Source organism: Pseudochaenichthys georgianus, chromosome 12 (genome assembly GCF_902827115.2).
Source record: "Pseudochaenichthys georgianus chromosome 12, fPseGeo1.2, whole genome shotgun sequence".
In the NCBI taxonomy this organism is placed as follows: domain Eukaryota; kingdom Metazoa; phylum Chordata; class Actinopteri; order Perciformes; family Channichthyidae; genus Pseudochaenichthys; species Pseudochaenichthys georgianus.
In genome coordinates, this window is record NC_047514.1 from 15,580,528 (window position 1) to 15,608,067 (window position 27,540).

At 38.9% G+C, this 27,540-nt stretch overlaps 1 protein-coding gene across 2 annotated transcripts in view; it reads left to right on the forward strand.

Moving 5' to 3' along the window:
* Nucleotides 1-27,540, forward strand: part of LOC117455880 (astrotactin-2-like) — a 337,211-nt gene that overhangs the window by 303,239 nt on the left and 6,432 nt on the right. For both annotated transcript variants that reach the window (XM_034095512.1, XM_034095513.1), the window contains one exon: nt 22,403-22,544. In XM_034095512.1, the coding sequence (XP_033951403.1) occupies nt 22,403-22,544 (142 nt within the window). The remainder of the gene's footprint in view (nt 1-22,402; nt 22,545-27,540) is intronic.

The window sequence follows — 27,540 nt, forward strand, 5'->3', positions numbered from 1 at the left end:
GTGGCCTGGAAGAAGCTGGCTTTAGTCATTGGGAAGTATGGACAGACCATCCATCACCCCAGGGAGGAGTGCTGATGAAGCGTGGGCACCAGCGAGTGAAGAGAGGGTCCAGACAGCTAGACACAGGCAGAGGTGAGAGAGGAAGGGGCAGATGGTGTTGGTGACTCACTCTGCTATGCGCCAGTCACCACTATAAACCAGGTCGTATCAGACAGTATAATATAGATTTACAAGTGATTGTCTTGGTCTTTTTGATCTCCCTTCACTGTCTGTCACTGTTTATCTCTAACTAGTCATGTTTGTGTTGTTTATTCAAAACTTTGTTCAAGTCTCTGGACAAAGTTGATGTGGAACTTTAGTGAAAGGAAAAAAGTGAACTTACTTGAGTACATTGACATGTGTATGTTCAGTATATGACCCTCTTGGAGAGGAGTATGTTATTTGGCAGGAAACTGGCAGACTATGGTTCTCCTTCAGTGGAAACATCATGTATTATAAACTGTACAGGCATATGTATCTGGATAGTTCCCACTTCCAATGCAAATACTCCAAACTGCAGCTACTCAAACCCCTCATTGTTCTCCAAAACGGGGGGATCAAGGTTGCTGATACAAACTTGGAAGGTATTGCAGGGATCGATTTATGAAATAATAGGGGCCTCTTAAAATGATGAGATCTTGTTCTCTGGACTCAGCAAAGAAAAGCCATAGTGCCATTTTCTCACACTTACTCTGACTTATTTGGAAATTATTGGATTTGTACTCCCTGTAGCCACTACTGGTTTCTTATTCAAGCACCAATTTTGAGGCATTTTGTAAGAACATCGAAGTCTATATAATAAAACCATAGGATGAGATAAAAATGAAGTCCACCTTGGCTTTGCTCCTTGCTCACCTTGTGCGGCTTCAGAACAAACTTCTGTTGTCCTCTCAAGCTCATTTGTTGATGTTTCTTTTGCTTGACAACAACAGATATACACACAAACACACACATTCCCTTTCTTAAGTTGCGTGTGAAACCAGTCTTCTACCGTTGGCTACTGAGCAACTCTAATAGAGCAGTTTGGGGATAAATACTTTGCTCGAGGGCACCTTGGTTGTTTTCGGGTTTCTCCTTCATTTTCCCTGATCATATTTTCCAAAACTGTGTAATGATTTGAACCGTTAAGCAGTCAAGCCTTCTTCTCCAACATTTGATGATGGACGGATGATTTCAAGTAAACTGTATTTGACAATCCAGGCAATCATAGTGGAAAATCCTGATCCAAAGCTTAAGGGCTGATACAGTATTTTATAGTTCAGATTTTAAGGAGAGAAAATTATGGAAAACCTGACATTTTACAGTTGATGGTCCTCCTCACTGTTTCACAAAGTGATCAAATTCCATCATTTAAACAAACTGGTCTGTGCTCACCCAGTTTGATGCGAGACAAGGGTTTGAGCAGTATCAGCAGTTCTCACAGCTAACCACAGTATTATTGTTTTGTATACAGTACATACAAACAAAAAGGTACACCGGACAATTACATGGACAATTTCATAGTGTGTTGGAGAAATGGGACCATTGGATAATAAAACACATCTACAGTAGTTAGGGCAGCAACTGCATCCAGGGGATCCACATCCATTGCTAAGTTGAAACACTGCTTCAGGCTGGTGTCTGAGGGAGACGAAAGATAAACAGGCAGCCACACACAGACATTCAGCCATTCTGAGCATGAGTCACAAACTCGGAGCACACACATTCAGCCATGTGCACACTCATACAGATGACAGACAGAGAGCCAGTGTGAAGATGCAGACACTTGGATTCAGTTCTCAATGGGTTCCCAAGCCATGTTGCTTTGTCAGTGCTGTCTAGACAGGGATATAAGATGATACTACATGCCTTCTAATATATCTATATATACAGTATAGTGTTTAGGTCAGTCATTAGACAATAAGAATAAATCAATCTTGAGTTTCTGGCTTGGTTTTAAAAGATTTAGTTCAAAACATGAATTTCATCAAGAGAACGCTGACCCTAACCCTAACTTGAATTTGGTTCTTGCTTGTTAATGCTTACCAGTTCATTATGGGAATGTGTACATATGTATTAAAAAAATGTAGTTTAGTAGCACGAAAATGCCTTGGCTTAGCCATATAAGTATATACTGTATAGCCATATCAGACAACACGTTAATGGTTGTGTATGTGAATATGTCTTTGCTTATTCAATTAACATAGACATAAAAAATTCTCCATCAACATAAACGGTGAAAGATCCATTTATCAATGTCATTAGCTTTGTGGGGTTTTTTAAACCTCGAAATCCCCCATCATCACTCTAGTTATCAGGGCAGACGAGGAAGGTTTTCACGTTCAGTGAGATTTTACACAATCTTGATGATAGTTTTATCAATGTTAAAAAGCTGGTTCCAATGATGCAACTCTTTAGGCTCAGGTTTTTTCCCCCAGCTTCCTGCATGAATGGATGCAATCAGTAAATTATAGAGATGATATCATGCCTCAGCTTGTAAAATATCATAGGGCTGCATACTTTCTTGCAATCGGTACCATTGCTGAGTTGAAAAATGAAGTCAAAGTTTTAGTGTATTGTATACAGGTGCCTTCTTCAGATAAAAACCCTCAATATGTTGGGTGGTGTAAGGGTCAACCTTGTTAGCTCACAGACTGTTTGTAATACTGCCTAAGCTTCTCTTTGCCATTTGTTTTTTTCTTGCTAAGTATACTGTGGCTTTGATTTGACTCTTACTTCACATCCATCATCATTTATTTGATCAGAATCTTATTTTCTGCAGTCATCACATTGACTAAAGACGAACTTGGTTGTAAAAATAAAACCTTATTCCCACCTAGGACAATTTGCACTTCTATCTGTGTCTTTACCTTAATTTAAAGCTCCTTAAAAGTAGGAAACAAAATATGTAGAGAAAATGCAGAAGAGCTTAATTTGTTATTGGATCTCATGCTCATTTTTCAACCAGCATGACTTCCTGAAAATGTACCAACATCTTTCACATGACCTCTGAAACCAGGCACCACCAGCTTACATTTTTCACTGTTTTCATCCGTTTTCGACATCTCTCACTATTTCCCCTCTCTTAAATTATATGTATCCTTTTTTCTGTCTTCTTTCAGTGAGGCTTTAAATGGATCATTTTGTTATAAAGGATCACCCCGTTCCTCTCACATCTGTAGCAACTATCATGTCCCTGTCTACAAACACCTCATATCATATCACTTATCAGTGCTGCTTAGGGAGAAAGTCCTCTTTTCTTAATAAAGGCTTCTCTCTGGTCCTTCTCAAACCTTCCCTCCGGGGTCAAGAGAAACTTTGGCTTTGATGTAAAAAGCGCAGTCAAGACCTTGGTTCATATATCTTATTTTTTATATGGACATGATGCTCTACTTTATGGACCTATACATGCATGGTTGTACAACTTGAGAGAGATACTATTTGTGCAATATTCGTGGTAATATGCAACACCTGAACAATTTCTGATAGTTCACCTCTTTAACGTTTTTACAATTTAATTAATCTGAACATTTTAAAGGAACAAGAAATCTTAAAGTTGTATGACCAGCGAGAATTTGACCTTGAAGCAAATCCTTCCCATAGGGAATCTGTTCAGTGGGTGTTGTTTTCTATGGCTATTTCACAGCTCTCAGTACCATATACAGTAAGGCAAGGCAAGGCAAGTTTATTTATATAGCACCTTTCAACACAAGGCAATTCAAAGTGCTTTACAAAAAACGAAATACATTAAGAAAATGGCATTTAAAATCAGTCATTAAAAAGAAAAGATAATAAAATAAACATTAAAAGAAAAAATACATGGATAATAGTTACAGTACAGTTTAAGATGTGAATAGTTCAATTAAAAGCAGCGGCAAAAAGAAAAGTCTTTAGTCTGGATTTAAAAGTAGTCAGAGTTGCAGCAGACCTGCAGGTTTCTGGGAGTTTGTTCCAGATATTTGGAACATAATAATAACTAAACGCTGCTTTTCCATGTTTAGTTCTGACTCTGGGGACAGAAAGCTGACCAGTCCCTGAAGACCTGAGAGATCTGGATGGTTCATAATTTAGCAGTAGGTCAGAAATGTATTTCTATTTTGGGCCTAAACCATTCAAAGCTTTATAAACCAGCAGCAGTATTTTGAAATCTATTATTTGACACACAGGAAGCCAGTGTAAAGACTTCAGAACAGGAGTGATGTGATCCACTTTCTTAGTGTTAGTGAGGACTCGAGCAGCAGCGTTCTGAATTAGCTGCAGCTTTCTAATAGAGTTTTTAGTGAGACCTGCAAAGACACCATTACAGTAGTCCAGTCTACTGAAGATAAAAGCATCGACAAGTTTTTCCAAATCCTGCTGTGACATTAGTCTTTTAATCCTAGATATATTCTTTAGGTGATAGTAGGCTGATTTAGTAACTGTTTTAATGTGACTGTTGAAACTCAGGTCAGAGTCCATGAGTCCTAGATTTCTGGCTTTATCTGTTGTTTTGAACATTGCAGACTGAAGCTCAGCGCTAACTTTTATACGTTCTGCCTTGGCTCCAAAAACCATTACCTCAGTTTTATCTTTGTTTAATTGGAGAAAGTTCTGACACATCCAGTCATTGATTTGTTCAATGCACTTACTCATTGTTTGAATTGGAGCATAGTCTCCTGGTGAAATTGTTACGTAAATGTGTGTGTCATCCGCATAGCTATGGTAACTTATTTTGTTGTTTTTCATTATCTGAGCCAGTGGTAGCATGTAGATGTTAAAGAGAAGAGGCCCCAAGATGGAGCCTTGAGGTACCCCACATGTCATATTTGTCAACTCAGATGTGTATTTACCTATAGAAAAAAAGTTGTTTCTGTCCTTTAAGTAGGATTCAAACCAATTTAGAACTGTTTCCGAAAGTCCCACCCAGTTTTCTAGTCGGTCGAGTAATATGTTGTGGTCAACAGTGTCAAACACAGCACTGAGATCTAATAATACTAACACTGAAGTTCTGCCACTGTCTGTGTTTAAGTGGATGTCATTGAAGACCTTTACAAGAGCAGTCTCAGTGCTGTGGTTTGGACGAAAGCCTGACTGGAACACATCCAAACAGCTATTTAAATGCAAGAAATTACTCAACTGTTGAAAAACAACTTTTTCAATGATTTTACCTAGAAATGGAAGTTTGATATGGGCCTGTAATTGTTCATTACTGAAGCATCTAGATTATTCTTTTTTAAGAGCAGTTTAATGACTACAGTTTTCAGGGCCTGTGGAAAAATACCTGAGTGAAGAGATTTGTTTACTATATGAAGTAGATCTGAGGCCATGCAACGAAAAAACATCTTTGAAAAATCCTGTTGGAATAATATCAAGGCAGCAGGAGGAGGAATTCAGAAGTTGAATAATGTCCTCTTGGTTTTATCATTAATCTGATGGAATTGTGTCATGGTGTTTGAATTGATATTAGGTGGACATAGGGACAACACATTTGCTGTACCTGATGCAGAGGCACTGACTGCTTGTCTGATTTTCTGAATTGTGTTAGTGAAGAAGGAGGCAAAATCATTGCATGCCCTGGTGGATAGAAATTCAAAGGCTACTGACACTGGGGGGTTAGTTAGTCTGTCGACGGTAGCAAACACGGCACGTGCATTGTTTTTGTTTTTGGTAATGATGTCAGAGAAGAAAGACTGTCGTGCGTTTTTCAATTCCAAATTATAAAGGCCAAGTCTCTCTTTATAGATTTAAAAGTGAACCTGGAGATTTGTTTTTCGCCACCTACGTTCAGCTTTTCGACACTTTCTTTTTTCTGCTCTCACGGTCATGGCCTTTCTCCATGAAGATATTTTCTTCCCAGTCACTTCCTTTATGGATGCCATTGCTCCGTTGGAGCAATGGCATCTATAACATTTTTAATTTTTTAATTAAAATGATCTACTAGCTCATTTACTGAGATGTTAGCAGGGGAAAGTGTGGAAGAAAAAATTCTGAGTAAACATTTCCCTAGTATTTTCAGTTAAATATCACTTTGTGGTTACCTCATTTTGAACATGTTTGTGAACAGAAATAGAGCTCTCAAAGAACACAGAGGAATGATCAGAGAGTGCAATATCAGTCACCACAACCTTAGAGATATTCAGACCCTTTGAGATAATTAAGTCCAGAGTGTGCCCCTTATTGTGCGTGGGCTCCGTCACATGCTGAGTCAGTCCATAGTTATCAAGAACACAAAACAGTTCTTTAGCCCCTCTGTCCTGGGGGGTCGTCAACATGGATGTTAAAATCACCAACAATGACTAGACGGTCAAAGTCAATACACACTATAGACAGCAGTTCAGTAAAGTCATCAAAAAAGCTTGCACAGTATTTATATATATAGTACCACTTATAGTGTGTACACACAGTATCAACAGACTTCAGCATATCAGTACCTTATGTAAGTTATTGTGTCCTCTTAAGTAGACTGACATAAACCAGGGTGGATCTCAGGGCTTATATTAGCATTAAATCATGAGATGTTATGCTCGTTGGCACTTTAAGGAAAAATTAAAACACATGTTAGTTACAGAAACATCTCCTTTCTGTCCTTGAATGCCTGCTTCCCATTTTCACATGATAAAGCCAGGGCTTCGTTTACCAGGAATGTGAGCATAAATATACCTGGTCAACCTCCTGACAACTGATTGAACTCTATCACTGATGCAAACCTCGGCTCATCATGAGAAATGCTGCTATTCAACCTGATCTTATGGTGGCCCTGAAGTGCAAGTCAAACAACATTTCATAAAAACACCACAGCATTTCACAAACGCCACAGAATTTCACAAAACGCTACAGCATTTCACATTTTACGGAAAGGGTATTCCTTTAAGGAGAACACTTCTTGTTTGTGATTGGACAGAGCCTGACAGAGAAGCACTGCTGTGATTGGTTGTTTTTGCTGCCAGTCAAGAAATTACGCTTTGTGATTGGTCAGCACACGGCGTATTTCCTGTTTGGTACTGCTCAGCTGTTTCTTCACAAGTTGTAAACTGAGTTGGAAAGAATGAAAGAAAAGATGGAAATCTTAAGGGAATATTTTAACGAAGGATATACATACGATGTTATCCTCGACATGCTGTCAACCCATTACGACATCAACATGTCCCTTAGAACCAGGGGTGTAGTGCTGCCGGAGTGCTGCTCCGGTTGTTAGCATCTGGTTAGCTAGCTATGCTAAAGTACACAAGGAGTTGTTTATACAACAAGGTGGAGGAGAGTCCTCTCCTGTCAGACTGAGAGGATCTTAAGATCTGTTACAGGATTTGTATTTTGATTTTTTTTTTTTTTTTGTATATATGTTTAATTATTATATCATAACTTAGTATTTTTTTTTAACATATGTAACATTAAGCTGTCTGTGGCTCCTTCCTGCTGTAACGATGCACATTTCCCCTCTGTGGGACTAATAAAGGTATTCTGATTCTGATTATAACTACAGCTCAGTGAGCTAAAGGACTCTCTGAGTGTTTAGATAGTTAACTTTAGTCTAAGTTATCTCAGTGGGTCTCAAATGGTTTGGTCACCATTTATGTAAACAAGTATTTCCAAGGCACACCTATGATCATTATAGTTATACAAAATAAGAGAATAAATGAAAAAACAGGTATGAAATAATTCCAACTCATACTGTAGGACCGTAAAACTAAAATACAGTTTAAAAGGTGAGTGACTAGTAAGATATGCATAAAGAAAAAGTACTTCTGTTTACAGTACTGTTTCACATGGGTGTTGTTGAGAGATGTATCCAGAGTGCACCAGTTTGATGCATTTAACTTCAACATTTAAAAAATCATCTTCCCGGGGGAGCATGCCCCCGGACCCTAGAGGATGTTAGGTCCACCACCCACTAAAAAAAAAAGGGTCACATGGATTCTAAATACATTTGCACACTTTTGATATAGTAACCAATGTCCATATGTTGCTGTTTTGTTGGTCATAGGTGCACTCCTGCACTTATAAAAATAGCACTACACCCCTGCTTGAACCCTGGAAGCGTGATTTAAAGAATTAGGATGGAGGAGACCTCACTGAGCTGTAGTTATAAGATCCTCTCAGTCTGACAGGTGAGGACTCTACATCAGAATGTCCTGATTTTTTCTGAGTGACTAGATGGGGTGTCCTGATATCACCCTGGAGTGAGATGAGTCTTTGATACTGGACAGTTTTTGTTTTATTCTCATCTAAACACAGAGGGATGATAGCTCATATATGAGAGTTCAAAGGTATTTTATTTTGAAACTCTACATTAGAATGTCCTGATTTTTTCTGAGTGACTAGATAGGGTGTCCTGATATCACCCTGGAGTGAGATGAGTCTTTGATACTACATATTTCTTAATGTAAGATGTTTGGTGTTATTTTGGTGTATATGTTATTGACCGAGGTAAGTTGCTTTTATTTTGAAGGCAGTGTTTCCAGGACTCTATCGTAATGCATAGGATATTCACGCACCGCAATATCACGTGCGGGCTGGCTTGACTAGGTTTTCCCGAGTGGAGGCTGGCTTGACCGCAGTGGACTCTCCTCCACTTTGTTTGTAGAAATAACTGCTTATGTACGTTAGCATAGCTAGCTAACCAAATGCTAACAACCGGAGCGGCCGCTCCGGAAGCAATTTCTTGTAGCATATACCAAAATATGTATTTATGAGTAATAACTCAAAATTATATAACATAAACACGTGATTTGGTACAAAGGTTGAGTGAGAGGTGAGAGTTATGGGACTCAACTACGACTATCATAAACACTTAGTTTTATCCCGGGAGCAACACCCATCAAAATGAGAATGTATTGCCATAATTAATCCTGTCTCATAATGTGACGGCTGCTACAGAATTATGGCCCAGTCTACACAGAGAGGATTTTTTTATATGAACGTCATGTCCCAGGATCAAGTTCTTAAAAATGAAATGTTTATGAAGTAGGCTAATGACTACACAACTCAACTTCTAAAAACATAAAATAATGAATAAAGGATAATTACAATTAATAGGATGGGGGTCATGAACTTGAACAAATTGTACCTCGGTTATCTTCATCCAGTTTTGTAGTATCCAGTATTAACTGCAAGAGACCCTACAATATACATTATGTTGTGTTATTATTCTTAGGAATTACTGATACATAATATACTGCTTGATTTGTAGAAACACACAGGCATTTTACTGCTGTCTTGCCAGTCAATCATAACCAGCTACATATATTAAATGTTTGGCTTCCCATAACCTTGAAAAAGCTCTATACATCAGAGGGAATAGGATGAAACCCTGCCATCATACAGAGAAAGCATCATTAAGGGGACTCTCTACCTTAGCTCATAAAACTCAGGGATGATACCTTCCACTGCTTCTAGTCTCTGAAGGGACTCAAGCATTGTTCAGCACACACTGTTTATTGTCAATGTAGTAGGCCCGCAGGGAGTTAGGCACACAAGATTTAAGACATACACGCTCAGCAATCACGAACACACCAACAAACATGCACTTAAAAAGATCGCAGCCAGGGCAGGTCCATGGAGAGGCTGTGATCATCTCGGTTCAGAACAATCGACCCATCCTTGCAGCAAAGTTGAAGGTGGGGACACTGCGACATCAACCGCTCTACTTAATAGATAAAACAGACCCTTAAAAAGAGAAAGGGAGGGCAATAAAGCCACATTGTTTGGGGAAGTAAGTGGCGAGGGATCTCTTCACAGGAACGTGCATTTACCATAAAAAGTCAGAGAACATTTTCTTCACAGAAATCTACTGAACTGAGCAGACTAACAAATATCATATTTTACTGTACTTAAATGTAAGGGAAAGTGTCCTGCTTGCGGGATGAAAACACAAACCAATTTTCATTTGATAGGGGGTTCCCAAGAACTTTGTTGCCATAGCAGATACACCTGCTGTTAGCTCACAGAGGCTGTGTGCTCAAGATAGCTTGTCAGCATGCGCACAGGAAGCAATTGATGCAGGGAGTCGAGAACAGTCTCCGGGTCAGTGGAGCAGAGAAGCAGTCTGAATGCAGCTAGTGCCAGATGTACAGATGGAGCAGACAGAGAGGAATCACCTGTTCCTACAAGGCCAGGAAGGCAAGAGGAGCTGTGACTCACTGAGATGAAGTGTCGGTGGAAATGAGGTCATCCCAGATCAAAATTAATTGTCTCAATAGGGTGTATTCGAGGGCTGACAAAAAGCAGATGCAAAGGTGAGATTTACAGTAATTGCCATACAGAGTCTCCAAACATGATAACTTATCCTGACTGGCAGTCAAATTCATATATTAATTTTGGTGACCTGCTTTGCAGAAGAGATAATTAAGCTTGTAGGCCCTGTTAGAGGGCACTTACAGTGTGAAACAGGAATACATTTAAAGGAAACAATACACTCCCTCCCTTCGTTTTTACTCCTGGAGTAAAAGTAAAATGAATCCCTTATGGATGTTGGCATGCAGATATGATTCGACTAAGTTACCAAGATTAAGGAAAAGCATAATTTCATGGAAACTTTATCTCTTAACAAAGTGTAATTTACAGCCATATCTAATAAAAATGGAAATAGAAGGGTTTATGGTTGTTAATGACTCCATTGTAATCACTACTGTTCACTGGTGACAGTGGTTTCAGTTAATTTAGTGTCATGTATTGCTACTACATTTATTATTTTTAACTTTGCATTTTTATTTTTCTGTAACAAATCAGAAGTTAGTCAATTTGTATGGGTTATCATTCCAACTGTTAGCGTCTCTGTAGCTTGTTAAGTTAATTTTACAATCTCCTTTTCATCCAGTGTTGAATATGAGTGATCAGCTTCACTGGGCTTCACACAGGCCTCTAGATGGCACACCAAGGCAAAGACAGCATTCGCAGAGACCCAGAAGATAGGCGATATATTTGTGTGGGGCTCAGCATTCCTCTACAGCAGTAGGTCAAACCAGCTGTGATATGTAAGAAGATATTGAGGATCACAGATGATATTAAGAAATCTGATAAGAGCATTAAATGGACACATTTTGAAAACCTCTATCTTTAATATCTGCAGTGACAAAGCAAGAAAAAAAAAAAGCTTTTGTAACTTAAAGTTCTTTTTTAGTGGCATTGAATGTCATTTTAACCTGTGCTTTGAACCTGCGATCAGATTACCAAAACGACCCTCTAAGGATATTTTGATTTGGCATTTGTAACTGGGCCAAAAATAAGAACCTCACCTGGTCTCACTTAAACATACCAAAGTCAGGTAGTCAACCTTTTCCATTGAAACTTCTACTTTGTGAACACTCTATACAGTGGCCACAACTTCAGATTGCTTACAAAAGGAAGAAAGAGTGTATTTTGACTGTATGGGAATAATTAGTGGCTTACCTACACTATAATGTCAGACATCCTTAAGCCCTTTTTCCTGTCTAACTACTGGGAGTTCCCAAGGGGAAAAAATTGAAGGTGCCAAAAATTTGATAACATTTATCTAATTTAAAGGTTAACCTAAAGTCTCTTATTTGCTGAATTCAGAATGCCTGTGGTTTCCATTATCACATTTTTACAATCCCTCTATTCTCTCGTCGGCTGCCAATTTGCGTGGCTTGTCCTTAAAATGCATTATGCTGAGGTGACACTTTTTTGTGAATGCGCTCATCAGCCAGCCACTGTGCCACAACTCTCGCACAAATGCACACACTTAGCGGTAATTAAAAAACTGTTAGTCTCTTTGTTCAGTCACTGCTCTATGATACCCGATTGTGTGGTATGGAGAACAATCAATCAAAGGGAAGAGAAGGGGAAGAAAAACATATAGAGATGTTGTGAAAATGTTGTAGGACACTGTAAATAAAGGACGAGAAAAAACAGGCAGAAATAAAATAAAAGATGTAAGAAAACAGTAATCAACATATGGAGGAGTGCTATTGAGACGCAGAGAACAGCAGAGGGTTACACAGCAATGATGTCACCTCATGCTGCCACTGCAACAAATTAGCCATTGTTCTTTGGCCTTATATTAGTTCCAATTCCCTCCTTCCAGTTCACAGATTATTAGGATATATGACATGTGGATATTCCTCTGTTTTACTCTCTTCTTCTGTAAAATACCTCTCCACTCCTCATGTCCCCCCTTCTCTTCTGAGATCAGCGGTATCCCTTACCCCTGTACATGTAACAGCTCCATTATTGGTTGAGACCAAGAATGCCCCCCAATGCGTCGATAAGCCCTCATTCAAAGAGATTGAATTATATGGAGATAAACGGTGTCCTTGAGCATGGGTTTAGATAACAGATTGGAGTGACACAGCTGACTCTCTTTGTTTTGTTAATTAAAGATGACCTCATCGCTAAAAATGGACGCTATGCACCTCCTCGTCACGAGGCTCGCCATCAGCAGATTGCAGATTGCAGGCAGGGGGCCAAGGGCTTTCTGCATTCCTTTTCCCTTTTTGCTTCCTTTTCCATTTTTCATCCTCACACACCCATTGTAAGTATCTCCCTCTTCGCCATAGGTCTAGACTTTAGCGGTATGATTTGTTTGTCTCTCCATCTCTCAGTAGCCATAACACTCCTTCTGTGTCCCTTATTGTACTGTAGATGTGGACTGTGTGTGCATGGAACCTCTCACTCCCATGGTTGGATTCATCCTGGAATTGTTATTAAGACAAGATGAGACTGCTGCCCCTTCCCTTTCCATTCATCACTGTGTGTTGTGGGGCATTGTTTTCCCCATCATTCATAAGGATAATTATGTGATCTGTGTGTGTTACTGTTATGACATGAAGCATTATCACAAATCATGGTGGTCTGGACTTGATGAATCCAGTCTAGCTAACAAATCAATTTCAATTGTATTTAAGCATTTATTGGAATGGATAAGTCTCACATTGTGATTCAGAACATTACAAACACACACAATGATAGAAATACATATGTAGTTGTTATCCAATGGCTCTTTGTGATAATAAGCAGGAGAGAACCAATAGCTACTGCTGGATGTTTTCTTTAGCTAAAATTATGACACATTTGGCTTTGTTGGCAACAACACACAAGAATCAGAACCTTTGTAGCCACCCAACAATCTTTACTAATCCTAATGTTATTTATTGTCCCATTTTTGTTGTATTTCTTAAGCGACAAGGCTCTGCTTACTTACTTGCAGTAAGCAAAGACAAAACTGCGGCGAAAGGCAGTTTAGAGACGAGCAACACTTGCTAGCCACACACATCACAGCGTCAACTGAAGCCATCAGACCATCAGCCGCCACTAGTCTTGTGGTAGAGCAGGTGGACGATGTCAGTGCACATCACCTAGTCAATACAGCGCAGCACTACAGCCAACGGACTGTCATCACACATATGTTTATTCTTAATGCTAAGTACAGACCTAGGAGGAGACTGAGCCACAGTAAAAAGGAGCCGGGGCAGTAAAGAAGACCACACACGGGTCACATCAAAATGGAAGACATGGACCCGAGGGGCCATTAGTTGATGACAAACCACCACACCTGAACCAATGTCTATTTTACAAACAGCAGGTCATTTGAAGGTCCAGTTGCATTGACCACTGAATATAACTAGCAGAAGTCAGATGAGGCTGTTGAACGTGGATAATTGTTCAATACAATAATATTAAAAGAGGAAAAACGTGGTATTGCTTGCACAATACAACGTTCTGTTTCATTATCAATGTGTTACTGCAGATTCACCTTTTCAATCAGGAGAGAGATTTCAAGTAAACAAATACATGTATTACATGGTGCTGAATAAGGTAGAATTGGGGGCCCTGGCGATAAGACCCCATCATTCATAATAAGAGGGAGATTACAACAAGGTTAGGAATTCCCCAGATGCATATTTTGCATCTGCAACATTTACTATGTTTTCATTCAATCCATGACTTAATTGAGTTTCAAATATCGGATCCTAACGTCTTCTAGCATCATTCATCATCAACATGTTCTGTTGTTATGCAGATGATACACAGCTGTACCTTTCAGTCAAGCTAATCAAGCATAAAACGCAAGAAACATCTGTTCAATATAGAGCAGAAGTCAACAGAAAAACATGTACAGTGGGGAAAAAAAGTATTTAGTCAGCCACCAATTGTGCAAGTTCTCCCACTTCAAAAAATGAGAGAGGCCTGTAATTTTCATCCTAGGTACACCTCAACTATGAGAGACAACATGAGAAAAAAAAATCCAGAAAATCACATTGTCTGATTTTTAAAGAATTTATTTGCAAATTATGGTGGAAAATAAGTATTTGGTCAATAACAACAGTTAATCTCAATACTTTGTTATATACCCTTTGTTGGCAATGACAGAGGTCAAACGTTTTCTGTAAGTCTTCACAAGGTTTTCACACACTGTTGCTGGTATTTTTGGCCCATTCCTCCATGCAGATCTCCTCTAGAGCAGTGATGTTTTGGGGCTGTCGCTGGGCAACACGGACTTTCAACTCCCTCCAAAGATTTTCTATGGGGTTGAGATCTGGAGACTGGCTAGGCCACTCCAGGACCTTGAAATGCTTCTTATTAAGCCACTCCTTCATTGCCCGGGCGGTGTGTTTGGGATCATTGTCATGCTGAAAGACCCAGCCACGTTTCATCTTCAATGCCCTTGCTGATGGAAAGAGGTTGTCACTCAAAATCTCACGATACATGGCCCCATTCATTCTTTCCTTTACACGGATCAGTAGTCCTGGTCCCTTTGCAGAAAAACAGCCCCAAAGCATGATGTTTCCACCCCCATGTTTCACAGTAGGTATGGTGTTCTTTGGATGCAACTCAGCATTCTTTCGCCTCCAAACACATCTAGTTTTTACCAAAAAGTTCTATTTTTGTTTCATTTGACCATATGACATTCTCCCAATCCTCTTCTGGATCATCTAAATGCTCTCTAGCAAACTTCAGACGGGCCTGGACATGTACTGGCTTAAGCAGGGGGACACGTCTGGCACTGCAGGATTTGAGTCCCTGGCGGCGTAGTGTGTTACTGATGGTAGCCTTTATTACTTTGGTCCCAGTTCTGATTGAATAGGTCCCCCCGTGTGGTTCTGGGATTTTTGCTCACCGTTCTTGTGATCATTTTGACCCCACGGGGTGAGATCTTGCGTGGAGCCCCAGATCGAGGGAGATTATCAGTGGACTTGTATGTCTTCCATTTTCTAATAATTGCTCCCACAGTTGATTTCTTCACACCAAGCTGCTTACCTATTGCAGATTCAGTCTTCCCAGCCTGGTGCAGGTCTACAATTTTGTTTCTGGTGTCCTTTGACAGCTCTTTGGTCTTGGCCATAGTGGAGTTTGGAGTGTGACTGTTTGAGGTTGTGGAAAGTTGTCTTTTATACTGATAACGAGTTCAAACAGGTGCCATTAATACAGTTAACAAGTGGAGGACAGAGGAGGCTCTTAAAGAAGAAGTTACAGGTCTGTGAGAGCCAGAAATCTTGTTTGTTTGTAGGTGACCAAATACTTATTTTACAGAGGAATTTACCAATTAACTCATTAAAAATCCTACAATGTGATTTCCTGGATTCTTTCCCCCCATTCTGTCTCTCATAGTTGAAGTGTACCTAGGATGAAAATTACAGGCCTCTCTCATCTTTTTAAGTGGGAGAATTTACACAATTGGTGGCGGACTAAATACTTTTTTGCCCCACTGTATATTGTTGTCTCAAGAACAAATATGGTATCATTTGTTATGTTTATCAGAAGATGATGACAGTGGCATTATTTAGCATGAGAGAACATTACATTTTGAAGACATTACAAACTTGGACGATGATTCGCAAACAAAACCTGCTAGGAGAAACCTATTTCCCACAGTGCTTTGATTATATCTCTAAATATCTACCTTGGATGACGCTAGCTAATCCCCACAACTCATTTGCAACGTGATTCCACTCTTTATTTTACCTTGAATGTCATTTCAACCTACCTATGTTACGTTGTGTGTGTGTGTGTGGCCTAGCATTACTATACTTGTGGGGACCTAAATCTGTTTACACAGTCACGTGTGGGGACTCGCCTCCCTTATGGGGACAAAATGGAGATCCCCATGAGGGCAATCATTAATTTTAGGGTGAAGACTTGGTTAGGTTTAGGATTAGGGCTAGGGTAATGGTAAGGGTTAGGCATGTGTTGGTTATGGTAAGTCTCCAGGAAATGCATGTAAGTCAATGTAATGTCCCCTGAAGTGATGTATACATGGTGTGTGTGTGTGTGTGTGTGTGTGTGTGTGTGTGTGTGTGTGTGTGTGTGTGTGTGTGTGTGTGTGTGTGTGTGTGTGTGTGTGTGTGTGTGTGTGTGTGTGTGTGTGTGTGTGTGTGTGTGTGTGTGTGTGTGTGTGTGTGTGTGTGTGTGTGTGTGTGTGTGTGTGTGTGTGTGTGTGTGTGTGTGTGTGTGTGTGTGTGTGTGTGTGTGTGTGCGTGTGTGCGTGTGTGCGTGCGGATGGGGAGGATGACGTTGTGGAGGCTCAGTGTGGGGAGTGGACGGTTGAGTGCTGACGGTTTAGCAGAAGAGGCCCCTTGCAGGTTTAGCAGCCTACAGGAAATATAAAGCTTGTGATTTGTTTGTTAATTTGAAGCTTGTGTTATGTTTGTTTTAAAAAGAGTCCACTGTACAATTGCTTGGATTGATAATTGTCAACATAGACAGAGAGACACAGTGCAACAGGGGCGGAGAAAGGAGGTAGTTTGAGGACAAACAGAAATGTAATTTGAGAAAGAGAATGAGAGGATTAACTGAAAAAAATGAACACCAGCACAAACTGTATTCTGTGGATAGGTTCATGCAGTTCTCCAGCATTTCATTATAATATATTATAACAATAATGTTAATGTATTATATTATTCTTAATGATAATCCTCTTGTTATTCAAGTCTAGGAATTTGTTTTGGACCAAGGTTTGTGCTGCCACATGTCCCCAAGTTTAGGGACATGTGGCCAGAAACAAGAAAATACTTGAGCAATGAGCACATAATTGAGCATTTTTTACATTTAAGATATAATAACTTGCCAAAAAAGCCCAAAACAAATATTTGCATACATGAAATCAAATCACTTTTTACTATACCACGTAAAGATATCAGAACAAATGTTAAGCTGCAAATGGCACATATACATTACTGCATTAATTCACTGTACAGGAATGTTTCAAATGTCATTCACACATCATCTATAAAACCAAGCAAGTGAAAGAATAGTGCCTTACAAGAGTGTTTTTTCCTTAGCCACTTTCCCTCAAATTTCCTCTTGGAGCAGAGAAAAAAAACTTAATGTGTGAACCCACTGAACTTGAGGATTTATATGCGCACACACACACACACACACACACACACACACACACACACACACACACACACACACACACCCACACACACAGCTAATGGCTAAGGCAATTACGCTGAGCCTGAATTCAGTGGTGTAATTGAAATGATGTGTTGGGGATAACAGTATAGCAAGTCTGGCTTTTAACATCATACGAAATGCCACCATGTACACACCTGTCTCCACATCCTGCCACATAAGGGCAAACAAGGTTAACATGTGCGGTAAACATGTGCATGGTGTATTAATGTGTTAGGTCATACTCAGTTTTGTGTTACAATTTCTTTCGCAGCTTTCTGTTCACTCTTGTTATTGCCCTTTCCCCGCCTCTGGCTACCATTCACCGCTTGCTGCCCACTGTAGAAGGAGCTCTCTTTGAATTTCCAGACACGTGCCCACCCCTCCTTTTTGTGTTTTGTTTTGTGCCAACTTTTTTTTTCCCGGTGTTTTCCTTGTCTTCTTAGATAATATGGCTGAGACTGGGTCAGGGAATATTGCTATTGTGTACCCGCAAAGCCTAGGATACATTGTATATGATATTGAGTCTGTACAAATGAACTTGACTTGTTTGTTTTACATCATAGCTTCAAACCCTCTGTGTCTTTGAATCAGAACACTTCGTCTCACCCATGGTTTGTTATTATTTGTACCCCTCTCTGCCTACTAAAAAGGTCACCTGGCATTTACCATGAGGTTTTAATCGCCATGTAAGCTGGAGAACACGTAAAATGGCTTTTACCGTGATAGAATTTCGGGGGCCTTAATTTTTGCCAGCTGTGTGCTGTTTTGGCTTTGTTATTGACAGAAATGTTGACGGACCACAGGCATACCCCTGAGGAACCCCTGAGATGGGTAGAGCCATTAATGATGCTTCTGGGTGGGTTTTGAAACCTTATTTTTAAGGTTAATGGATTTGATTTCCAGTGTTATTAACTAATTCTGGATTGGTACTGTGTGTAATAACTTAAAAGCTACCACCTTGGAGGCAGTAGATGATTGAAGGTCTTCGGTAGAAATTAGCAAACGTCCACAGACAAAGCTGTACAGATGTGCCAACGGTTTGTACAAATATTTCCAGTTTAGCATTTGAGTCATACCCTAATTTTGCATGTGTGAACATTCCACATTCAATTAATTACCCTGTGTCATTTCCTCAGCCCAGTCTTTACTTTACTAAGATGCAGGTATGTTTTCATTAGTGTCTCAAATGGAAAATTGCAGTAAGCAATAAGAGCATCCTAAAAATAAACCAGAGATATGTTTTGAGGCAGTGAGTGATACATTTATAACCCTGAGAAACAACTAAATATGTAATAGTAAAGTTGTATTGTACTTAAGCACATTGCTATTCTTACATTGTTGTTATACAGCAAAGTGTTGCTGGAATGTCCTCTTTATGTACTTTGAATTAATAAATGTCTTGATCAGGAAACATTCAGAGTGAGACCACTGCTAAGCTAAGTGTTTAAAAAAAACGTTTATATAAAGAATAGAATGGAGATTGAATGTTTCAGTATACTGTATAGTTTTCATTAGTTTCAATTGTTTGCTTTTTGCAAACTGACATTTACACAGGGAAAAGGGCATTATCAGCCCCTTAACTATGTGCACATGATGGTACATTGTGTACCCCCACTAAGCCTGCGCACTGTTCTTATATTTACGTAATTGCATAACAGTTTATAACTTTCAGATGTCTCTGTTTAAAGAGGTTTTGACCCATGGAATGTGCGGTGCAGTTTGCTAGGTATGTGTATATGGTTGTTAACAGAAATAAAACACAGTGTGTTCTCCTGCTGATTTCTCCAATTGATAATTATACAGTAAGCTCTCCTAGAGCCACCCGAGAGTAGACCAAAGACATTTGCCAATTGTTTAGTCTTCCAGGTGGATCAAAGTAACTTATGCGCTTCCTCGTGCTCTCAGTGACATAAGTGGTCTATTTACACTGTACATGTAATGTCCAATTATGACACATTGCCTCATGTCCCTAAGCTTAACTAAACTAGGTCCATGAAGCCAGTCTCTATTTATGCCTAAGGGAGACATAGCATCTTAACTCTGTTAGAACACATGGATACTGACATATCAAGTGTGTTTTCAACCCAAACTGTTAAAAAACAGTCTTTTAGATTAGCTACAATATAATTACTGTGATTAACACTTGGCATAAACAGTGCTTTTCAATTGGATATTTTGAAAGGTTAAACAATGTCACATGCAGGGTCATAACTTTTGCATTGGTACAACCTTAGAAAACACTTTAGTAATGTATACAACTATCCATCATCTCTGCAGCATTGCAACTACTGCCACTTAACTGGCATGTATATTGAATATAAATATGTTCTTAATCACCCCGGAAATGTTGCTAAGGCCAAGCACAACTTCAGTAATAATCCATAAATAGTTCCTATTATGAATAAGAATGAAAGGAAGTCACAATGTATGCCACACCTATCTGAACACTTTTGAATATAGTTTTACTTTGATCTGGCCATGTATGCAAAAGGCAGCAGCAGAACACAGCTGGCAACTTCATCCCTACTCTGTTTTCTTACAGTTCTTTTGCCCCTTTGTTGTTGTTGTTATAGTCTTCTGGCAGACGTTTGCGCTGTTCCGGCAATGTCTGGGTTTGTTCATTTGTTTACGGGCTACACTTTCAATGGTGCTGTAGGATAGAAACTTGTGTCCCAGCCATGAAAGGGTAGCCATTGGTGAGCACACTTTGTTATGCCGCACGAGAATGGGACGGTGTGTCTTCTATTTGATTTGTGAGAGTCAGGATCATGTTAGAATCACATACATCAACTCACCGCTACTAAAACACAAGTCACAAGTGGTTGCTCCTGACCTGTAGTCACGCATCAGCTCCTAGATTTATTCTGATTATCAAAACATCCATTGACACATTCCTCTTCATGACCACATCCAAAATCATAAAACATCAAAGCGCTCACTATCCTTTTTCCTTTCCACTCATTGTTTGTCTCTCTCCCTTGACTTTTTTTGTTAGAGGTTCCTTCCCTCAATTTTGTCCATGTTTGTCCATGCTTTATTTGGAGGAGTTTCTTTCTACCGTTATCCTTTGTGAAGTGGCAGAAATCTGGCATTCAATTGACATTCCTCTCGTAGGCAATAAAGCTGAGGGAATACACCTAGAATGCAGTATGTTAAACGCAGGGCAATTTAGGTCAAAATTGATCATAAATTACCAATAATATCCGCTATATATTGAGTACCACGCCAAACGAGAATTAGATATCCAGAGCATATATGACATTGCTTTTAGAATTATTATTATTAGATTATTACAAATCAACCATCTTCAGCAAATCCAATGAATCCTACGATGCTTTGCATTACCTGAGTTATGTGTGTGTTTAGTATACTTAAACTCTTTAAGGCTGAGGTAATATTACACTTTTGATAGTATTAAAAAAACAAGTAATTATTTCCTTACTTAGATATCAATACCACAATCCAAGCCTTCAGTTGCAAAATGAACATTTGTGAACATTGTGATTCTCCAAAAACATATTTGCCTTAACTAAGTAATATCAGAAAGAACAAAGTAAATAATAATAAACAATCAAATTAAGTGTCACTTTTGTTGAAAAAAAATATAATGTATATAAACAGTGCAATAATAGAAATTGAATCATAATATTTGGAGGACATTGCACTCAATCCATTATTAAAGTTTGGTTAAATACTTAATCAATATGGACTTTCCTAATATGTTCTCATATTTAATTGACCTCAGTTGTACTGCAAATGGTCATTTTGTATAATGATTTGCTTCTTAATGTTCTCTTGGCAAACCAAGACAACCTGTAAGTGTTCACTTTAATAAAGAATGTATTCAAATATATATGAATAGCTAAACCTTTTAAATATTCTATGGTGGTCTTTGGGTTTAAGAATGTTGAAATATTAAGTAAGAAAGTGTCTGCTTACTGTAAAAGGTAAGGTTAAAATGTAAAGCACAAACAAACTCCATGACTTAACATTTCAATAGACATTTCCTGATACTGATATCAGCACTTATTTTGCAGTTCTAAGCAAGTTTTATCCAAACATAAATTCAAATGAATCCAATTTGAGGTTCATGTTTAAAAAAAAAAGTAAAAACATTCGAAAGAGCAACCCTGCAGCAGTACAGGAATGTGTTTAGGGGAAACCTCCTATACACAGAGCTCTTTCTGTGAAAAGGTCAAATCATTCATTCGTGCAGTTCTTTTTCCTCTCTTCTGTAACCTTTTCTTACCATCCCCTTGTGCCCTACCCACTAGACTTACTCCCTGTGTTTATAAGTTGGCCCATGTATCATAAGCTAAAACTAAGCTGCCTTTTACCTCGTGTAGAAATAGTTTGAAATCCAACCGTTCGAGAGTTTTTAAACTATTTTGACAGCTCCCTCTTTTTTCCATCACCCCCATGAGCAATGGAAACTGGCATCGTGTATGTGTCTCAATGAACAAGCGTGCGTCGCTTGCCTTTCCCGTAAGCTGACATGAAAGATATTTCACAACTTGTGAAGCAGTGTTTTGTGAGACGCTAGGGTGCTCCGAGAGATATCATTGTAACAGAACCATATGCCCATAAAGGAATGATATCCTGTTTTCGTACAGTTCTGTAACGTTGTGGGTATGGGCTGCTGCCAACAAAAAGTCATATTTAATTTAGCTCCCGCCTGGTGCTGGTGAAATGGCTCCCACTGGACCGGGCAGAGGTGAAACTCATAACACCAGAGTCAAATGGCATAATCATTGATAAGGAAATACATGTTTTCCTAAATGCAGGAATTCATTCATGACTAAGTCCATGTTGTGTTCCATTGTTTTTCTCTTGTTTAAACATGTGGTGCAACCCAAACATGTGGTATTGTTTTCTTTAACTTAGAACAATAGATGAAAGATAATGTTACCCTTTTTCTTTTCTTTGGCTATGACGGATGGTTGAACAGTACAAATAACAGTTTCAAAGTGAGCCCTTTGTATAACTTCCTTATTTTCTCTGTTTCTTCATTTCATACTTTCTTTTTCTTCCTTTAATGTTATCTCTTTACCAGGTGAAGTTATAAGCTTGGTGGATGATCTGTTCTCTGGTCTGGGTTCATCCTGTGTTTTTGCCGGGAAAAAGACTGGAGACCATCCTCACTCTGTGCTGTATTCAGTTGTCTTCAAGTGCCTGGAACCCGACAGTCTCTACAAGTAAGTAACCCAGCAACGTATGCCAAATGTTCAAGTAAATTAAATAACTGATTTATTGTGACTGTTTATTTCTTCGGCATATGAATAAACATGAGTCATAAATTGTGTTGTTTTGTAGTTAGGTCAGACATATTTTCAAAGTTCCCGATATGTCTGTGAAGTAAAATCCCCTCAACGAAGAAAGTTCCTGATTATTTCCAGATCTCTATGGGTTTATTTCATAGGAAATTGATATTAAACTTGTAGGTAAACTATGTTTTTAAATGTGTGAGTTAATGAGGCAATATCAAATACATAAAAGCTGTAAGAGAATTGCTGTGGTGTTGGGTTTTGGGGGCCCCAGTGAGCTCCCAGCAGTCCCCTAGCCTGGGACAGATATTCTGTAGAAATGCACGTTTGTCCCGACCATGCACAGAATAAGACAATAGGATCTGTACCCATGGGGTCTAATCAAACTCAGCCAGGAGAAGGTATGTAGGGCTTTGGTGCCTTGCCAATCTGAAAGGAAAACTGTTTGGGTTCTAGGTAGGCTAACCCCTGGTCATTTCTACACACAGGCGTAGCATGAAACCCCTGGATAGGGTTTGGACTCTATCCTTTTCCAGTTACCAATGTGAGAGGCACCGATTAGGGTTGTCACAATCATGAATTTTAGTCGACGATACATTTTGCCAACCAATAATTGTGATCTACTATTTACAGCATTTGTATATTTTGTATTCACTGTAAGCTTTAAAATGGTTGCTTAGGCATACCAGACTATTTAAATATTTGTCTCCCAACAGTTCATACTGTTAATAATACTGTATAATACTGTTGTATAAACTGTATACAGTTTCTTAAGGTTGCGGCTTTTGTGTGGCTAAAAACACGGGAGTAACGGCAACCCGAGATGTTATTGGTGGACACTTTGCAGTAAAGAAACCTGAAACCGGAGAAGGAGAAGGAGTCTATTAGACTTGTTTAACCCAGGGGACTCTTTAATCAGCGGTCAGGTTTAGGAAGCCTGAAGGACAGAAGCTTCTGTGTTCTCGGAAGCTTAATGCGTAAGAGTTTGCGAGTCCTTAAAGAAGGACTTTTGTTTGGCTTCATGGAGGTTATGGAAAACCATGACACAATTCAGGAAGCGGAGGCAGGACATCACAGAGGCTGGTTCAAGCAGAGGACAACTGCTGACCTTGTGTTTGGAAAACCCTATAAGCTGCTTGACACCTTTGCTGTGGCGTTGGCTGACAGTGAGGATTGAGAGAAGGTCTCAACCATCTCTTTGGTGGAGGTCAGCGAAAAGCGACTCAGCAGCAAGTTTCTAGGCGTGGTGGAGATTTTGCCTGAAATCTATAGGCTCTAGATATGGTTTGGCAGTCATAGTAAGTACACCTCATACATCAATGTCATGTGTAGGTTAAGGAACATGTCTGTGAACACCCAGAAGAGGGTGGTGGTTCCCATTTTCTAATGAAAAGTAACTGAAGGCCATGATCCATGTTTTGCTATTTCTGATTTAAAGTGATATCATCGAAACACACTCGATATCATCGAAACACACTTTTGTTGTACGGTACAATTCTGTCCAACCACCTACAATATTAAGCAACAGTGCTCTTGGTCTTGGCTCACAATTTATTGCAACCCAGTTGACTTGAGTTTTTCTGACCACATTTTTATGAGTTCAGTGTTTTCCGATTACCATATAAATACCTTTCATTAAACATTATGTTGTGGCCATGATTGCGTCTTTCCCATACAATAATGACTGAGCAAATATAAGCAATACCACATCCTCCCTTAGGTGTCTACAATTCCCACTGCAAATGCTGTTTTTCTTAAGGGGGTCAATGTTGTTACCTACAACAGCTGGCTCGAGTTAAATAGGGAAGCTCAACGTGGTGGAAGTGGCGGTTGCTTCCGTTCTTTTATGTTCACTTTGGTCAGAGCAGAACAGAGTTTTTGTGAATACAGAAGGATCTCTGTTAAGAGGCGATCTTTGTTAAACTCAAAGAACAAATTGACCACTCTTTATAGATTTTGGGAGGCATTTAGCTAAAAGACAGACCTTGTCTGAGGTCATTAAATGCCATTAAATGCACTCATAGCCATCACCATAACACATCATGTATTTACAACAGTAAGTTGAACTTTGACAGTGTGTGACGTGGGAAGCCAAGGCTATTTGCTGTTGCTGATTGCAGACCTGTTCCAACAGTATAACAATTACAGCGGGTTTTATGAATAACACATCATGTCTTACAAACATTGTGGAATTAAGTGCATGCTGGTGTGGGGCTTCACTGGACTGATTTACATTGAAACCTATTTATTGTATTGTATTAATTAAATTCCCCCGTACAACATCAGAAATTGCGTCATTACAGACTATAACCTCAAATGACCATAGAGCTGACCCAGCATGTTTCTGACAGTGTTAACAGCAATTTAATGATTATGTTTTTTTATGAATTACCAGAATGTTGTATGTGATTACACTTAGAGGCTTATATTTTGTTCTGTTCAAACTGTTTTTGGCAAGCTATTTAGAGGCACAATTCAGAATATAATATAGAATATAAATATATCTGACTTAAAATTGAGGCAGATATGTTTTTTTTTTCTTTTTCAAACTAGATATTGCTGTTATGTGCATTTTCTATGAGCACTATTTGCTCTTGCACAAGCATCAATAATAAGTGAAGCAGACAGGCCCCAGGTGTTGTTGTGGCTGACATTGGACACATTAAACAGACTGTTTTTTCAGGTTCAGTTAAGTGTCCTGTTTTTATAATGTTCATGCTTTTCGAAGGCCTTGGTTTGTTTTGGGAGCCTGAACATTTCCAATAACCTGAGACGACAATACAGCAGGGCATACTCACAGCATTTAGCCTAACAAGTTACCCTAAAAGAAATTATCTTTAGTTGTGGCTAATTAAATGAACATACATTTACAGTTGAGAGGGATGCTAAAATACAGGAATAAAAATGCCTTGTGATGCTTGTTTGTGTGTTATTGTATGTGAGACAGCCAGAGTAAAGGTTATGGATGTATTAATGTAGCATTGCCAACAAGCTATTTAACATTTATGTCTACATAACAGCTATAACAGTTAAATGAATGCCATGTGGTCTTTTAAATGAACCCATTAACATTGGAGTATATATGATCATAGGCTGATGAACCTGTGGGTTTCACATAAACATTGCACACAGGGAGAAGTAGAATAGTCCATATTGGGAAGTGTTAATAATGGAGCATTAAAACAAAGAAATGAAGATAAAATAAATCAATGAATAACCAACAAAGCATTCTGGAGGCTGATGGTAATGCCTACAATATAATTACCATCTATTTAGTTAACAACTCAATGTTTCGACTTTCCTTCATGCATTGACGCAGGAGATAAAGAATGCTAGGTACATAACTATTCATTTAATCTGTAGAAGTTAGTGTTCCACTAACAAAACCTGCAACAAGAGCCTTATTTCCAACGTTGTAGCCGTGTTATCTTTGTTGAGGAATTTTCTACAGTGTTGTTTTGCTCTGATAAGAGCAGCATTTACCTTGGAATTACGTCTGAGGGCACATCTGCTTGAAGCCAACCCCGCTTGTCTTAATCAAGAGTCTGATAAGTCCTACTGGTTTGGACATTACATTTGTTAGACGCTTTTATCCAAAGCGACTTACATACATTCACACTTGATCATTTCCAAGGCTGCTAACATTTCCCTTACTTGAATACTCTTTTCTCTTTGAAGAGTTTCACACCTGATTTCAAAAGTGAATACAAATATGCTGGAGTCACTTTTGTATTATTAACCAAACGTGTGAGAATTCTCTAAAGAGGCTACTATGAATATACTTCTTGAACTGTCAGACTAATATGACAATAAGCAGGAACATCCTTTTTTACAAGGATAACTTATATTTCTGGGGTAAATCATCAACAAATTATCTTGGTAATGAAGTCAATTGACTTTGTTTTTCTGGTTCTCGACCCAAACCAAATCAGAAATGTGGTGATGATAATCTATGTTACAGAGTTCAACTAGGTGACCAGGATGCCTGTTTCTGAACATGTTGATTGAAGGGTCAGTTCAGTTTTCTGCACCACAAGTTTATTTTTTTTGTATTGGAGAGGTCAGGTAACATTGTTTGTGCTGCTCTAATTAATCAAGAGTACATTTGTGACAGAAGTTGTACAAAAAGTCGTTATGTACTTCTCCATTTCTTGATATCGATTGACACCTTTGAGTTTTAAAGCTTAAAACTAGCCAGTGGATTTGAAAAATAAATCATTCTTGCTTCTTGAGTGGCATTTATTTTTCTTTGAGTGTGGTGGTTGTACAAAGGTGTTGGTACTTTTTAGTTTAAAAATCTAAATAATATTGTTTTGGATGGTGGACATTTGCTGTTTTCCACTCAAACTTGGTGCAGAAGGAAGACGCACAAAATCTAGTTTCTTCCTGATGAGAAATGTTTTTGCTTTTAATTTAAAAAATAATCTTGATACTGCTGCTGATACATGATAATATCGACTTGAATTTGTCAAACGTCATTCAAAGAACTGTTGAAATTATGTTCTTGTTGATTATCTATCTATTATCTCAGTTTCCCAAATTATCTGCTGAATTCATTTAAGATTGTAATGTGGTGTTGTGATCATGACATTCATTTGGACTGTGAGTCTTTCTGATCTGCAAGTGAGGTCATTCAGAGCTGAGCTAATTGGTCTAATTCACAATGAAAGGCAAAGGCATTATATTTAGGGCTGTTGCGCTAGTGTAATGCCACATACTGTAGATCTGAGGATTTCAATGTCACGAGACACTGTAGCTGCCACAGATTTTTCGGGCAGTGTGAAATTATTCTATGTGGCTTTGATTGATTTGTTGACCGGCTCTCTGATGTGAATCAAAACATTGATGTCATGGAAAAGGCATCCCCTACTGCCCTAGCTTCTCTCAGCATGCCAAACATACTGCCCTAAGTGATTCTCTCTCTCTC